This window comes from Pyxicephalus adspersus, chromosome 2 (assembly GCF_032062135.1).
Source record: "Pyxicephalus adspersus chromosome 2, UCB_Pads_2.0, whole genome shotgun sequence".
Lineage (NCBI taxonomy): Eukaryota > Metazoa > Chordata > Amphibia > Anura > Pyxicephalidae > Pyxicephalus > Pyxicephalus adspersus.
The window spans coordinates 8928937-8945502 of record NC_092859.1 but is presented as its reverse complement, the minus strand read 5'-3'; the positions used below and the strand labels follow the sequence as shown (position 1 = coordinate 8945502).

General features: G+C 41.4%; 1 protein-coding gene across 2 annotated transcripts; it reads right to left on the bottom strand.

Moving 5' to 3' along the window:
* Positions 1 to 6162: 6162 nt before the first annotated feature.
* Positions 6163 to 14828, bottom strand: LOC140322809 (P2Y purinoceptor 4-like). Of its 2 annotated transcripts, XM_072399416.1 has the most exons (3): positions 14724 to 14782; positions 14326 to 14472; positions 6163 to 7899 (listed from the first exon to the last, which is right to left on the bottom strand). In XM_072399416.1, the coding sequence occupies exon 3, from the start codon at positions 7830 to 7832 to the stop codon at positions 6768 to 6770; it is 1065 nt and encodes a 354-aa protein (XP_072255517.1). In that variant the 5' UTR covers positions 7833 to 7899; positions 14326 to 14472; positions 14724 to 14782; the 3' UTR covers positions 6163 to 6767. The 2 variants fall into 2 exon arrangements, with proteins under 2 accessions (XP_072255517.1, XP_072255516.1); XM_072399415.1 differs by lacking the exon at positions 14326 to 14472 and having other exon boundaries at positions 14724 to 14828.
* Positions 14829 to 16566: the final 1738 nt, after the last annotated feature.

Below are 16566 nucleotides of genomic sequence, written 5' to 3'. Positions count from 1 at the left end.
CTAATGGGCCACTGTTAATGGGCCGTTGGTTGGGCCAGACAGTTTTCCATTCCCATGCAAGTCTGGAGGATTCAGCAGATAGGAGAGGGGGCACAAAAAGAGCAGGACGTGAAACCTTTACTGATGGAGTGGTTCACAGCTTGTAGGAAGGGGCACACTTTGGGTTTTTGTACTGTAACAGTCTCTTAAAAGCTACTCAGCAGGCATTTGGAAAGCATTCCCATTCATGTCTCCCGAAGCGGTTGAGCAGCTGACTACTCATGAGTTCCCTGCATGTAACGGTTGGATAGAGTAGACAATGAATTTAACCCCTGCCAGTCTTTTTTTTTTTTTTGCTCACGTTTACTAGAATGGTTCCTTTTACGACAATCATATCTATACTTTATAATAACATTATACTATAATAATAATAATACTATAATGTAAATAATAATGTAAATTGGGATAAAAAGTAAGCAAAATCTTTACAGTCGGCTGTCCTGAGACACAGGTCACAAGGTCATAAAGTCAGCTAAACCTAAAATACATGCTAAGTTGAAGCAAGATGTACTCTTGGTCTTGCTTGTTCTTTTCTATTGCAGTTCTTCAGCTTGACTGATCAGTATTAGAAGCTGCTTGCTAGACTGAGGACTTTGCCGTTCACCTAACACCATCATGTGGCAGGCAATGGTACAGCAACAGAGGCATGTGGACAACTGCAGAGGTTGCCTATGAGTATGAATTCCGAGGAACACAAACTTCTTGGCTTACCTCCCAAGAGACATTTTTTGGTTGAACCTTCAGCAATAGTACACTCTACAGCCAAAACTGTTGGACCTCTCATCCCAACCCATGGGCATTGTTATGGAGTTGCCTTCTCTATGTGGCTACAATATCCACCACTACTTTTCTCGGTAGACTTTCCATGAGGTTTTGTTGTGTTTCTGGAAATTGGGCAATTGTAACAATTTACAAAAGAGCATTTCTGCGGTCAGGTACTGATGTTGGATAAGAAGATCTGTCTTGCAATTGGTGTTCCAGTTCATCCCAAAGGTGTTCAGTAGGGTTGAGGTCATGGCTCTGTGAAGGAGATTCTGGTTCCTCCACACCATCCACCCATATCTTTAAGAAGCTGACATTAAAGACAGTGGCACAGTCATGCTGGAACAAAAGAGGACCTTCACCAAACTGTTACTACAAGGTTGGAAGTGTTCAGTAGGGTTGAAACCAAGGCTCTGTGCAGTTCCTCCAAACCAAACTCACCCACCTATGTCTTTATGGAGCTGGCATAATACACAGGGGCACAGCCATGCTGGAATGGAAAAGAGCCTGTACAAGATTTGAGGGTGCACAAATGTTATAAATGTCTTTGCACTCTTCATTGGAAGCACCTCAATTCCATCATTTAGAAAGGGTCCTATCTTTTGACATGATGGTACGGTCCGACAATCAGCTTGCAAAGGATAGCTCCCAGCTGTCTTTTTGACCCAAATCCCACTGTTTACATCCGTTGCCCATCCTCAGGTCTAATGAATAGTTGTAAAACTGGCTTCCCTCAGAATGGAGCCACCGTGGGCAGCATGGTGGCTCAGGGGTTAGCACTCCGGCCTTTGCCACGCTAGGTCCCAGGTTCGATCCCCAGCCAGGACATTATCTGCATGGAGTTTGCAGGTTCTCCCGGTGTCTGCGTGGGTTGCCTCCGGGTACTCCGGTTTCTTCCCACATCCCAAAAACATGCAGTTAGGTTAATTGGCTTCTTCCTAACAATTGAACTTAGACTACATTAATCGCATATGACTATGGTAGGGACATTAGATTGTGAGCTCCTTTGAGGGACAGTTAGTGACACGACTATGGACTTTGTACAGCGCTGCGTAATATGATGGCGCTATATAAATACTGTATAATAATAATAATAATGGATGACAAAAGGATCTCTGGTGCATGCTGCTGGCTCTGTAAAGTGGCTCAAGAGCTTTTCAGGCAATTGGGAGGTCAATTATGCACAGTTTAAGGACCCCCTGGCAAACTCCGGAGATACTCCAGGATTCCATGAAACCATGTTTGAGATTAACAGGTTTACAGGGAAAACTGGATGGAAGTGGGTAAAACTGCTATAAAATTGTCTGTACACATTAAACAGTTTTCTCCTACTTACTGATGGGTAGCCCAATGGGATTAAGCCATCTTTGATGATGACCAAATCTGATATATAGGCCATCTATTCACACGCAAACTGCTCAAATCTTGAGGAGTCAATAAAAAAGTAATTTGAAGGATTCACATCTACAGTGTTACACGGTCGTGTTTTCAACCTCACCCGAATAATATCCGTGTAGAAAACTATAGATTGAATCCTAACTATGACATGTTTAAACATGACCTCCAACCATCCCTTCAGTCTTGCACAGTTGTATAGCCTTCTTTCCTGGACTAAAATTCCTCTCTCTGCACACTATGAGCTTCTCGCAAAGTGAGCTAATAAAAGTGACTCAATAAAAGCTGTAAGCAAGTCAGAAGGTGCCATCATGCTGGAGGATGTCCACCATCATCTAGCCCTGTCCATTCCAGCTTGGCTGTCCTTGGCCCACCCTTAAATCAAGTTCCTCAACCATGGAGGCTCGGCATCACATCTGGGTTCTACCATCACTTCCTGCTTTCAGAAATCTACGTATAGCATCTTGTTGGGTCCTACCACTAGCTGTGACCATACGCTGAACCTGAAAAGGCAAAATATAAGCATAATAACCTCAGCTTAAAACCATGATGATCATGATGTTATGTAAGGTGTTTTCTATGTTTTTATTACTTGTATATCAATGTCTTTACAAAAACAAATTCAGCAAGACATGTGACCACCTGAACCTCCTTCTTATGTGTAATGGAGAGCAGCTGGACTGGAAATGTTTTTCTGTCCTCTATTAGCTAACAGGGGAGACATTCACAGGTCTTGCAGTTTAATAAATAACGACATAGGAAATCATTGCAGGCCTCTAGTACACTTTTTGACCTTTACATCACGGCTACAGGGAAACAAGGATGCCGTGTCACATAGAAAAAGGGTACTAAGGTCAACCTTAGTTGCAAACACAGGAGAGAGAATACAGGAGAGAGGAATGGGGAAAAAGGACAGACTGGGAATGTTGAGACGCATGTGATGTATAATACAATCTTCCTAGGAATGCCCAAGCTAAGGACTTAAAATAGGGGAAAGCTAAATGACTACTGGGGGACAATATTAAAGGGGTGATTCAACAGATGGCCATAAAAGTGCCATTGGTTTTCCATAACAGTGGCGATCAAAGACATGATCATAATCATGAATGGTTATAGATGAACTGGGGACCATCATGTATGGCTTCACTGACAATTGGTATATATTCTGTATAGCTTGTGTGAGTTAACTCCCCCCCGAAGAAGCAGAATTCTCTATCTGGGAAACACATCGGGACAGTTTTGTTTGAACACACAAAGAACTTGATATTCTCTGATGGTACTGTTATGTACTTTTTTAATAACTTATGTTACCCCATACATTTTTTTTTTCTTGTTGACTAGAATTTTTTGTTCTCTAAATTCATCTGACTGACTGCTTGTAAACCCCTCTTTTCCATATTATTTTGTGATATCTGTAGTAAGTATGTAGTAGTATGTATGTATTGTATTAGCGGTACGGCACAAACAAGAAATTTTGGGGCACTGCTGTTTCTTCCTCATACTACTGGGAACCTCATTGCTAACACCGGTGCAAACATCTTTAGATCTGACAACAATATAGCTCCAGTATGATATTGTAGAAAAACTGCCATACTGCACTGTTGATAGACTAAAGGGGTCCTCACTACCTAAAACTTGCCTTTTAAAAGAAAAAAAGCTGCCATTGGTGGCACCATCAAGACTGCTCCTAAATAACTTTGAAATGAATTGGAGTGGTTGAAAACCCAATTTTTTGCAGGCATTTACCAGTGGTCAGCAGTTTGGTTACTATACTAAGATGTTCCATGCAGCATTTAATGTTACCCGTTGAACCACTTGCATGGACTTGAATCTAAACACTTTTTGGATTCCCGACAACTAGTTTTTTAAAGCAGAATCAAACTTACCTCTTCTCAACGCCAGGACCAACATCATCATCGGGTCTTCTTCCAGGTTTGGGTCCTGATAGGCGAGGCCAACAATGTAGTTCATTAATTCTCAGCAGCCAGGTATGCTGGGATTGTACATTGAGGTGTACATATGCAGCTCCATGTACGTTCAACAGAGGATTGTGAACAGGCAGGTAAGTTTGTTTTGATTGCAGAACATTGTAATAATTATTTGTATTATTAACGACTGTCCACTAACAAGCAATATTGTAATACTATTGTGTCTCATCTATCCCCTCATCTGTCCATAGAACTGAACAGAGCACTTGCAGAGACCTGAGCAGTATGCCTATGCGTTCATCGTTTTTTAAACTGTCACCCAAAATGATAACAAAAGGATCAACTTAGACGAGTAGTTCCAACCCACAGACCTGGAACAAGCACATGTGTCAGTAAAATGTCAGAATTCCTTCTCTCTACACTTGTTCCGGGTGAGTGCACCAACAGCAAAGCATCGGCATGATAGATAGGATAACCAATATAACCTTGGTGATAACTTATGACCAGGAGAAATAATTTTTTTAAGTCTAAGAACAAAAATTCAAAAGATTACGAAGCAAAACGTGTTAGGAAAAATAAAAATGCATTTTATAAAAAATACTTTAGTGTACATTAGCACAATGCTAATTATGCTGGTCATACACTCTTACCACGGCTTTTGGAAAGCACCCATGCAGGATCTCTCCACCATTCCTTTATTAGATGTTTAAGAAAAGGTTATCTACAATTCCACCTGAAAAAGGAGCACAGCTATGCCAACATTTGTGTGCAATGCAACCCCCCAAGAGACTAAATAGCCTTCACTGTTCCAACAGCACTGGAGTGCCATCTTTCCCAATCGTCTCTAGACACCACTAGTTGATAATGAGCATAGGAGAGACAATGCAAAGATTTCCAAGGCATCAGCTCTTTTGTAGATACCTTCTGAAAATCTAGGAAACTCCTTTTAACTTTCCCAAATGTAAAAATATACTAAGTTGTATTAAATACATCTAAAAATGCCCCTGAATCTTAAAAGAAAAAGAGGAAAATACATATAACAAACTCACAAAGCAAAAACAAAACAAACTGCCGCATAAGAATTACCCCTCAAAATCAACTTGGCCAAAAGCCTTTGGCTCATCCCTAGTGATTATTCCCCAACTTCTATTCCAGTCTATTGCTGAGGACTTGTTCGCACTTTATATCTGAAATGTCAATGAGCATTGTGGTGCACTGCATTGCTAGCAATGTTTTTGGACATTTTACCTACCCTACAAAGTTTCGCTAACCCTAGCTTTTTCTAGATTTTCTAGTTTTCAGTTCTCAGACCTGAACTAAAAGTAAACTTGGCAGACTCAATTGCAACATATGAAAGGGGGACCTTCAAAATCATCAACAGATCTAGGGGACCCATAAGATGAATAGGTGCTTGGAAACAGTGTAACCAAGCTCAACATTTACAGGAAATGTAAAGATTTCCATCTCTTAATCATTTTTTTTGCACTTTAACACGTGCCTGTGGGTTTTTTTATTTACCCTGATTTTTGACAAAATTTAAAACCTAGATTCTATTAAAGTTTCCTAATTTGTGCCTAAATAGGCTAATAATTAAGAATAATCACTTTTTTTATAGCAAATATTTAATAAAGTTTTACTCAGATATAGAAAATTTTACATACATACTTGTAAATAGTTTTGGTAACTCTTTTACATGAAGGCAGCTTTATGTAGAATGGTGAAGTCCAACCAAACCTCTATATTTTAATTTGGCTGCGTATACTATAAATAAAACACTCCATATGTGTATTTTTAATACCTTGTGCTGGATGTAGAGTCCACTTATCCTGTGATAGCAGCATGCTGTAGAATCCCACTATAGCCTTCACATACAATACATCTGCCCAAGTCTCCATTGCCAACAAATTGCTGTTGATTGGAGCATGGGGTTTGTTGGGTGGGGGTTGGACTCCTCCATTATGCCTCTAGCACTAGGTATTTTAATGCTTACTGCAAATGATACATATAATGATAAAACATATATTACATATATAAGGAGGAGGGTTAATAAGGAGTTTATTTTATACAAATGTTTACCAAAACATAACAGCACAAACTAAAAGTAGTTCAGTGTTACAACTCCCCGTATATCGGCGTTACGTTAATTAAATAATGAGCTCTTGGCACCATCAACTGGTGGCCAGTCAAAGTCTGCTTTATAAAAAGTTGTACAGTCCCTTTATATGGCATCCATTAGCTATCCTCTTGGTTTACCTTTTGGTAAAAAAAAACTTTGTGAAATAAATCTATTTTCAAAATTAGCTTTTTTTTTTCGAGTGATCACTCTAGCTCTTGGTACATTGGAAGTGTTTTTGTGCCTGGTCAACCTAATTAAAGAAGAGTTGATAGTTTAGGGTTTTTGGTATTTTGTCTTTTTGTGCATTGAAAAAATTATGCCCTGTTTTTATAAGGCATATGTTGTTTTTGTTGCTTTTATATTTCAAGGCCTTTAAGTCATGTGACCTTCCAGCCTTTTGAACACATGGAGGAAATCCACCTAGACTTAGGGTCCTTTTTGATAAATAACATTTTAGAGTTGTCAAATATTCTCTTGTCTTGAAAGTCTAGGACAGAAACAATTCCATTGTTTATAAAGTCCTGGCACTAGTGAAATTGGGGATAGATATTGTCCCAGTCTCCTTCGCCCTTGGCCGGTCTCCTTTTTTCCACTCTCCCAATTTGTTCTCTTTCTTTTCTCCCCCATATTCCTCTACCACAGGGTTCCTTGGTCATAAAGTACAGAAGAGCATTAAGAAAGGAGTTGGCACTTGCCAGAGGTCTTGTGACCTTGTAACAAACAGCCACCACCCCCAAGGCACGGCATCCACCTAGGGCAGCTCCTTTTGCCCGCATGGTCAAGAAAATTGTACGGGTTATGTGGAAAGGAAGGAAGCAAAGAGCGAACAGTAGGGTGATGGTGACGATGGTCCGAATTGACTTGCGTCGTTGAGCTACCCCAGGAACGGGCCCTGGTATACCACCCCCACGTAAAGTTTGCCAAATGGTGCGTACCACCCTTGAGTAGCACCAGGCAGTTAATGAGAAGGGTAAGAAAAAGCCAGCTATGTGCAAAAAGAGTCCATAAGGCATGTAGCGTTGAAGGTCCTCATCAAGAGCATCATCCCAGCAGGTTACTATGTCTCTGTCCAGTGGTCCGGTCCGAGCAAACAACAGTATCGGTGAGGTCATGGCAAATACCAAGGCCCACACTAGCAGACATGTGGCTCTCACCCAACGCATTGCTTCCAACCTCATTGAACGCATGGGGTGGCAGATACCAAGGTAGCGATGGAAGGAGATGCAAGTTAAGAAGAAGATGCTGCAGTAGAGGTTGAAGTAAAACAGGAAACGGACCAAACGACACATGGGGTCTCCAAAGAGCCAGCGGTCACGGGAAATATAGTTTGTTATGAGGAACGGCAGGGACAAACTGTACATGAGGTCACTCAGTGCCAAGTTGAACATGTAGACCAATGATGGGTTCCATGGCCGGCGTAGGCATCGAGATAGAACAATGGAGTTCAGAGCTAGGCTCAGCAGGAAGGTAAAGATGTAACAGGTTGGTAGGAATATATGCTTGTAGGACTCATCCAGTTGACACGATAAACCTGGTGGGGGTGAAGAGGGGATTGAGGAGTTTAGGGTAGGGGTGGGGGAAAAGGAAGGCATGCTGAAATAGGTATATAGAAAATTTAAGGAAGTTCCTGCATCACAGGGTGGTCAAGATGCAAAAGGTCTGGAAGAGACACAAGGGTTGGTTTGGGAAGAGAAAAAGAGAAAAAATGGAAGATTAGTTTGGTGTTTATAATATTCACAAAATCAATAATATATAAAATCAGAATTCATATTTTAGTAGAAGCTGGACATTGAAACCACCCATAACCCAATTTTTTTTATGTGAATCCCAATAGAGAGATTACCATACTTACAGTTCCCAAGTCTTTCCTAATGGCCGTTACGTAGTCTTATGGCCATCTAAAAGTCCTAAATCTCAGATGACTTTACAATGAATTTCATTTATAGTAGGTGGAAGATATATAGGGGCCCTGAAAAGTAGGACAAAGGCGGGAACTACAACATGGACATCTCTCTAAATGAGTCCTCAAAAGATGTACAGACATAGGGGTGATTCATTCCACCAGGCTCTACTAATATCTGCAACAAAAATATCAATGGTAAATCATCTATGTTTAATACATCATTCATCTGAAACATACATTAAATGGGAAAATATTGGTTATCAACATGCACTAAGAAGGAGTTCTATTATTCAAACTTCTGCCACCATCATCTTGGGTATAGTATCCATATGAATCGATTAAAAGTTAAAAAAGTTGTAAATAAGAAGGCACCCCCAATCAAAGCACTTAAATATGATTGTAATTGGTCAGCTGATGTCTGGAGAACCACCTAATGATTAATGATACTGATCCCTCCTCATTTTACCAGTACTCAGAACCCCAGTTGAAGAACTGGGCCCATAGTTTGTGTATGTTAACCTACCAGTAGATAGTGACACCTGTGGTTGGTCAGAATGGTTTTTGCATGTCTGAATGTTACAATCTATGTGCTACTTGAAGGTGAACCCTAAACACATATTCTGGTGATAGAGTTTTCAAGCAATACATTGACTTATAGCTAGCTGTCAAATGGAAAACGACTGGATAAAACAAATGTCCCTCCTCATGAGATGGTACCACCCTACTGTTCCCAGCTCTACCACCAACCAATCAACTATGGACACAGCAAATGTTCACATGAAAGCCCTATGAGAAACTGTTTTTGGGAATGTCCCCCAGCAAACCAAAGCAGCTCTGGATTCAATACTCACATCCTTTGTACGCTGTCTCACACTTTTGTCTTCTCTTTTGAATAAAGTCCACCCCAGAAGACTGAAGACTAGATGAAAAGATCTGAACCTCAGACCATATCTCAGTTTATCCCAGTGTTGTCCAGTAAGGTTAAAGTCTTAGTGTTGGCCATTGGAGTTCCTCCACACTTAACTTCAAACCAAATCTTTGTAGAGCTGGGTTTGTGCACAGGGGCCCTGACGTGGTGAGAATGCAAGGGGCCCTCACCAACCTGTGGTCACAAGGTTGGGAGAACATAATAGTCTACAACATCTTTGCATGATGTTGAACTAACAATACCCTCCACTGTAAACACCTGAACTAAATACTTATTGACCAGGAACCAGTATGCAACCTGTGAAGTGACATGACAGACAGTCATGTGATGAAATGTTACCCTTTACTATATGAGCTTATGATTTATTCAGGTTTGGTTACTCCACAACTAGATGTTATGCAAAGAGAAAGCATCAAATAAAACCACTTCAATTAAAGGGGAGCTTTCACTCCAATGGATTTCAGTTCTTTCAGTTATGCAGGCCCATTATCACCTAGGATGGACTGCGTGCCAATTCTTCCTGTATAGGAATGGCCATTGCACCAGGACTGATATCCACCACTCAAGGCTTTTTGATATTTGCATAACTCCTGTCACAATCCACCCCAATGCTCACATCAGGCCCAGATGCTATGATGTTTTCCGGCAGCACTCTGCTGTCTCCTCCCACAAACCATGATCCTTTTTATAGAAAAGTGCAGAGACCCTGGGATGATATCACTTGCTATGGAAATATAAAAGCAACTTGAACACAGGTCAAAGGGAAGTCACATATACCTGTCATTGAATGATCTTGATGATACATCTCAAACTGGTGCACATAGCATTTTCTTTGACCCAATCCCAAAGCCAATATACACTGGCCCATAAAGGGGATGTAATCCTCTACTGGGTGTCATTTGAAGTGCTGCTTATCATTAATGACTTCCATGAAATCCTTCATGATTTATCCTTTTTGCATCTCAGTGCTGCTCATTTCTTGCAGCCACTTCCTGTCTACATGCACTTATTGCAAGATCTGCTGAACATTACTGATCAGGAGTGACAATAGTGGACATGTGTGATGGTCACTCGTAGTCTCCAACAGGGCCGATATGACAATTTGGAATACAATTGTTACTCCATAGGAGGAAGTGTGTGATCTAGGACCTTCCTGAGCAGAAACAAAATTGGAGGGGCTCATGACAGTATAAAATCCAACTTGGACCAGATGTGGTCAGATTGGTGAAGATACTGGAAATTCTACGTCAGAATTGGTATTTTTTGATGAGCCATACTGTATCGGTCAATGTTCTGTTTAATAGCTATCGTAGTCTGGCAGCCAGATTTGCTGACCAGATGACAGGGTTCATTGTCCATGCTGTGAATGACAAGTATAGTAATGTCAGATCGAATTCCAAGTTCCAATCTGAGGTCCAATGGTTCTGGTCAAAGTTGGAATCCAATCGGAACTATATGACCCACACTACACTTTAGGTATTCTTGAACTGGGTTCATGGCTATCAAGGCCCATAAATTTTCATTGTCAGGTGCACTGTCACGTGGTCCAATGAAGCAGCCCATTTATTTCAATAGGCTGTCTACTGCATGGAAGGGCATGTAAGCAAAAACCTGCACTTTTTAAAGATTACCTTGGCACAATGGGACACATGGTGTAGATCTACCTCTACATCAAGCCTTAACTGCTGCTATGAAAACAGTCAATGATATGGACCTGTCTAATCTTCACATGGGATCCCATATAGAGAAATACATGAGACCCAAAAAGAGCTGTAATCTAGCTCTCAAAGAAATTAATAATACAGCCCAGCCAATCAGACTGCTTGACAATGACAGCTGTCATAGTATGCTGTCCATATTTGCTGACCAGATGACAGGGGTCATTGTCAGGGCTTTCAATGGCAAGTATGTAAGATCGGATTGATCAAATTCCAATCCGAGGTTGGAATAGTTCCAATCAAGTTCGGAATCCAGTCGGAACTTTTCAACCACCACTACACACCTGGTAATCTTCTATTAAGCCTTGACTGCTGCTATGAAAACAATCAATAACATGAACCCCTCTCCATGGGAATTCATATGGAGAAATACATGTGACCCAAAATATATAGGGGTAAAAGGACCAGTACTAGCCCAACTCTCCAGATGAAGGCCAGGGTGGTGCTACAATGCAATACATGTCAATAAATGTCAGTACACACAAGGCATTGACCTGTACATGGGAAGAGTTGGTCTGCCACATGCGCCGACCCCCCTGCACACAGTACCAAAACACATATTTGTCTCCCTTAAACACTGTGTGGCTCTTCCTGACTCAGCGGTTCCGCCTCATTAATTCTTCTTAATGAATAACGAAGCCGCAGCCTGTGTGACCCCTCTGTACTGCTGAAACCACTTCCCAACGCTACTCCAGCTGCCCAAAATGTGCACACAGTCTCCTTGTCTCTTTACATGCTGTGATTTTTTAGATATCACCTGAGAATCATTTGCAGCAGTAGATAAAATAGGGCCTGAATGTAGCATCCTTCAGGGGACCTTTATTTTGCTTAACCATAGATTAAATAGGGTTCCACCCCTCTCATCTAAAACCACTCTGGCAAGAGTAGGCATCATGTTCTGGTGTCACCTGTACATGTTATGCAGCATATTACTATAGCTATGTCATTTTTGCTCCCAATCTAATGTCCCTACCATCAACAAGGGCCAATTATGGGGAAGCCAATAAACTACCAGTATGTTTTTGGATTCTTGAGACAAACTCACACAGTCTAGGAGAAAACATGAAACTCCATGAATGTAGTGTCCTGGTCAGGTTTCAAACTAGGCTCTAAGGTGAAAGAACTTGCCATGTGCCCCCAGAAATAAAACAACCTAATTTTTATTGACTCGCTATTGTCTGTATCCATATTTACAACATTGTCTCCAGTGTAAATAAAATCTCCCCAACACAGGTCCCAGGAGCAAGGTTGCAATCCAAGCAAGGTTCTTAAGCTGTGTACACACTTGCAATAATTATCGTTGGAAACTAATGAGTAACGACCGATCGTCCGTTATGTTAACAAAAAAAGTGCCCAACGACTAACCAACGACGCCGAAGAACGAGGATTGTAGCTGGAAACGAACGACGGTCTCAGCGGATCTGATTGAGCGACGTTCGTTCACTATCTATTGTGTGTATGGTCCTTCAGTGATCGTGGATGTTTCTGCAGTACACTTTCTCCTTTACTTTGTCACCTCCTGCATCGTTCAAACGGTCGTATCTAGCGTGTGTACACTATTGGTGGATTATATTTGAACGGTCGTATTGTTACAACATGTACAGTATTGTGCAGAATATGATAGTTCAAAATAAACGTGCATAATCGTTAGATGATAAATATTGCAAGTGTGTACCTAGCTTTAGTGTTGCTTACACTACACATCTAAATATTGGCAATAACAGAGGGTATTTGTCTACCTACCAACCCAATTTTGGGATTGTGAAAGACTTGTGGTACCCAACATGAGCCTGATTCACATAGATACCATATTTTCGGGGCTTTCAGTAGCCACACATGCTGGTGGTAAGGGGAAGCCATGTGAGCATGCACAACTAACACCTAATGCTAGATGTCAAACTTTGTGAACTAAATGGATGTCTCACTGGGGTCTTCTAGAAGGGAGGCTTTTACAAAACAGCTATCTAGGACCACTAGTAAATTTGAGGAATAGCATGTCAAAAACACAAGGCTAGTATAGCAAGGCAGATGTCATTATTGACTGGGATGGATGTCCTACAAGAAGAGATTGTGTCCTTCAAATATCTTCTGTTATCCAGATTTTCTCTTGGTCAACAATGGTTGACCTATAAGAAGGTAGGCACCACAATACTAATGTTTAAGCCCCATTTTAGTTCGATTTGGAGGTTACACTTGGATACTATCCTACACGCCTCCCCTACTCAACAGTGTTAGGGCTTGTTGATTGGCTGCTCAGCCCAAAGCATGGCATCCTGGGAGGTAGGGGAGAAGATTTCATGCACCTATATGACCCAGGAAATATCAGGTATTATCAAGGGCTTCAACATTGGAGCTATAGTAGCTCCGTCTTAGTGGTTGTAGGAAAATTTTATCAGCGGAAATCTTTCTGTCTTGCAGTACACTGAAACAATTGGTACCATGTGTACCATGTGGTATGGTTCATGCATGTTTTTTTATACTGCCATGCTATGTACAGACCATTCAAATGAATTTCTTGACCCCACTGCCAGACCATGTACATGAGCAATTATACCCACATAGATGTAAACCAGGGATCAGGCAGCCCTATCAAATGGCGACACATGGTATCTAATGTGCACTACCATGGACGCCATATACAGTCCACGCAAGTTGCAGGTAATTTAATATCTGGTCTATATGACAGTTTACCTTTTGGACAGTTTAAGTTGAAAAAACATTATATTCGGTCAGTCTGGTTAACATCAGAAGAATGCTGAGCTCAACGATTTCCCCCACTGACGTGCTTTTCAGTTCACGTCAATGGTTCCGTAAGACACACCTGCCCACAATAGAAATTAGCAAATGCATAACCAGAAACCGATGACAGGGGATTTCAGCCAAATTTCCCCATCTAGCTAAATGCATTGGAAGAAATTAGATGGTTTGTGGTGATGGACTTTAAGTGGCATGTGAGGGTTACAGGAGCTCCTTTCACCTATTCTGGACTCGTACTTGTTCTACAGTACTGCCCCACAGTAATCTCATTAAAATAACACAAATAGCAAAAAGATACACAATACCATGTAAAAAATACAAATAAAAAATAGACTACTCCAAGCGCCTGCCCAAATAGTGCATATGTTGCGTTACTGTGCCATGACCCATTTGTAATAACCCCAGCTGGCCTTATCTGGCCCCGACAAATAATTGTTTAATGGAATATACTGAACTACTCTAAGCGTCTGCTCAAGCTGAAGACTTGCCGTGTGTTACTGTGCGACGGTCTACCAGCATTAACTCTAGCTAGCCCAGGCTGCAAGTCCTTACCCAGACCTAGCTGCCCTAGAACAACACATACAGATGCATGTAGTAGTTTAGCCAATTTTACTGAGAAACAATTTGACGGAGGTAGCCAGGGTTATTTAGTGTTACCGCACCTGGAAGGCCATACAGTAGGGCATCATGTAAATTAAGTTTGCGAAGACACAAGTTTCATCTGAGTAGCTCAGTGTGCAAAATTAAAAAGTTTTTGCCTCTGCAAAATTAGTATTTACTTTTTGTAGTACTCCGCACCCTTCAACCCAACGTGTGGAAGCCTGCCCTGTATGGAGGCACCATTGCAGGGAAGGCATACCAGAACAAGACTTGCAAACCTCTGCTCACAATGCCATTTCTGCGTCAATCGTTGCCCCTCCTCCAGTCTGGAAAGAGACAGAGTTGACAGATTTTAGCCAATTCAAATATTGTCCAATGCATTTTGGCCTCTCTAATTATGATTTGACAAAATTTTGTTCCTTTTTATTGTCAACTAAAAAACAACCAAAAACACATTTGGATTAACATTTTGCATTTTGGAAGCGCTGGTATGAACCATGGCGTCTGAAATGCATCTGTCTGATTATACCTTGGATGGTTGGCCGCATTCGCCCTCATTCCCTGTCCTTGGTCTTACCTGCATGGCGTCCGCCTTGGTGCAAGGCTGGGCTATGTAACTAGAAAAAGTAGCATCCCTCCTTGCAGTCCTTCTGTCGTCTCCTGTGCAGATCTCCCGTGTCAGCACCTGTCTCCCTCCTCTCTCTTCACCCCCTCCTCTTATTCCTGCCCTGGGTCCTTCTGCTACCACTGTCTCTTTTTCTTCTTCTCTCCTTCTTGTACTTTGATCTTTCAGGATCACTGCATGTCAACGCATTTCATTATCTGCTAGGATTTGATGAACTACCCCCCCCCCCCCCTCGAGTAAACTCCATACTCTTAGGAAAACCCAAAGCCCTGATCCCTGAACCCATTCACACGGCGATGGAAAGATGGAGGATACCCATTTATTTACAGTTGGAAGGAGTTGCAACTGGATTCCAAATACATATAATGGAGCGGTGTTACCTGCCAAATAGTACCATAGATGATAGATGATGACCTGATTGTTCGCTGCTACAGTTAAGCAACACAACCTGGTAAATTACCTGCCCAAGCCTGTGATTGGACAGTGAAGAAGCAGCAACATTCTGAAGTTATCTCTTTGCTTTCTCCTTCTGTCTTCCTATTCTCAATGCAGGACACCTGAGTAGTTCATAGTACTACCCCCCCCCCCCCCCCATCTCCTATTATAAGGTATTAGAAGATCCATTAGTTAAAATTCACTGTTTTAACTTATTTACAAGTCTGTGCAAATATAAGTTTGAGCTATTGAGCTCAATTGGTTGGAGGAAACTGTAAAATGTATAAAAAAGAGGTACGGTAAATGTTTCATATTTATCTATATTGTCCTGAGCATATTCAAAAATCAGAATATATATAAACTAAACTACTCTATATCGGGAACAGATCTGGATGTGCTCTGAGGGGACAGTATTTGGATACATGAGACCATGGTTTTCTAGGTATGCTCCTAAACTTCTAAAAACACTGCAGGAAGAGGTTATAGGATTGTAGTGTATTATTCTACATATTTTTTAACACTATAATTTGCTATGGTTCAAAAAAAAATGAATATGCATGTACATGTATTACCATCATTCTTATATTCTGTCCTGAAGAAGTATATGTTGTTCACGAAACGTGTTGACAAGTTAACCCATGACTTATTTATTATGATAGTTGGTGTTACATCACCACTCGCAAGTCTCCCTCTTTGGCCCCAGTGTGCCCTTCAATTGTTGCTCATTTGTAGCCTTCCTTTTGTCATATTTACCTTGTCCATCTATGCATCCCCGGCACACTGTGCACAGCTGTAAGGGATTAGAGGGTAAATCCTGCAGCAAATGAGATTAGTTCCTGGTCATGATCCTGTCCTACTTTTGGCTGTTAGTCCTATTTTAGCCTCTATTGTACCAGACTCTGGTTGCTGCCTATATTCTGCCCATTTCATTTATTGGATACTGACCCCAGCTTGATCCTGACCTCACTCTCTTTAACCTTGGTTGCTCTGACTTCGGCCTGTTCTGACGACGATTATTGCTGTCCGCTTGCCTTCTCTTTGGATCACCTTGACTATGAGTATTGCTTATTGCCAGCCTCAACATTGGATTGTCTCAGTTTTGTTCTTCACTTGTTGTCTCCTGACCCTGGTTCTTGATGCAATCTACTGGTCATCTCGACTACAGCCAGAGGGCCTCTACACCTTCTGCTGTTACTAAACTAACCAATTCCCCTTCACTGGCTGTCCCTACACCAAAGCTTTCTGTTTCCTGCTCACTCCTGGTGGGGAGAAACTGGGGGCCCAACCTAGTGATCTCCTAGCAGAAAAACACTCTGGTGGCCACTAGGGTTTTGGACCCATGACCCCTTGTGCATGTGAA

What these genes read in the sequence shown, in the direction of transcription:
- LOC140322809 (XM_072399415.1), bottom strand. Translation starts at nt 7,832, where the DNA reads ATGCCTTCCTTTTCCCCCACCCCTACCCTAAACTCCTCAATCCCCTCT.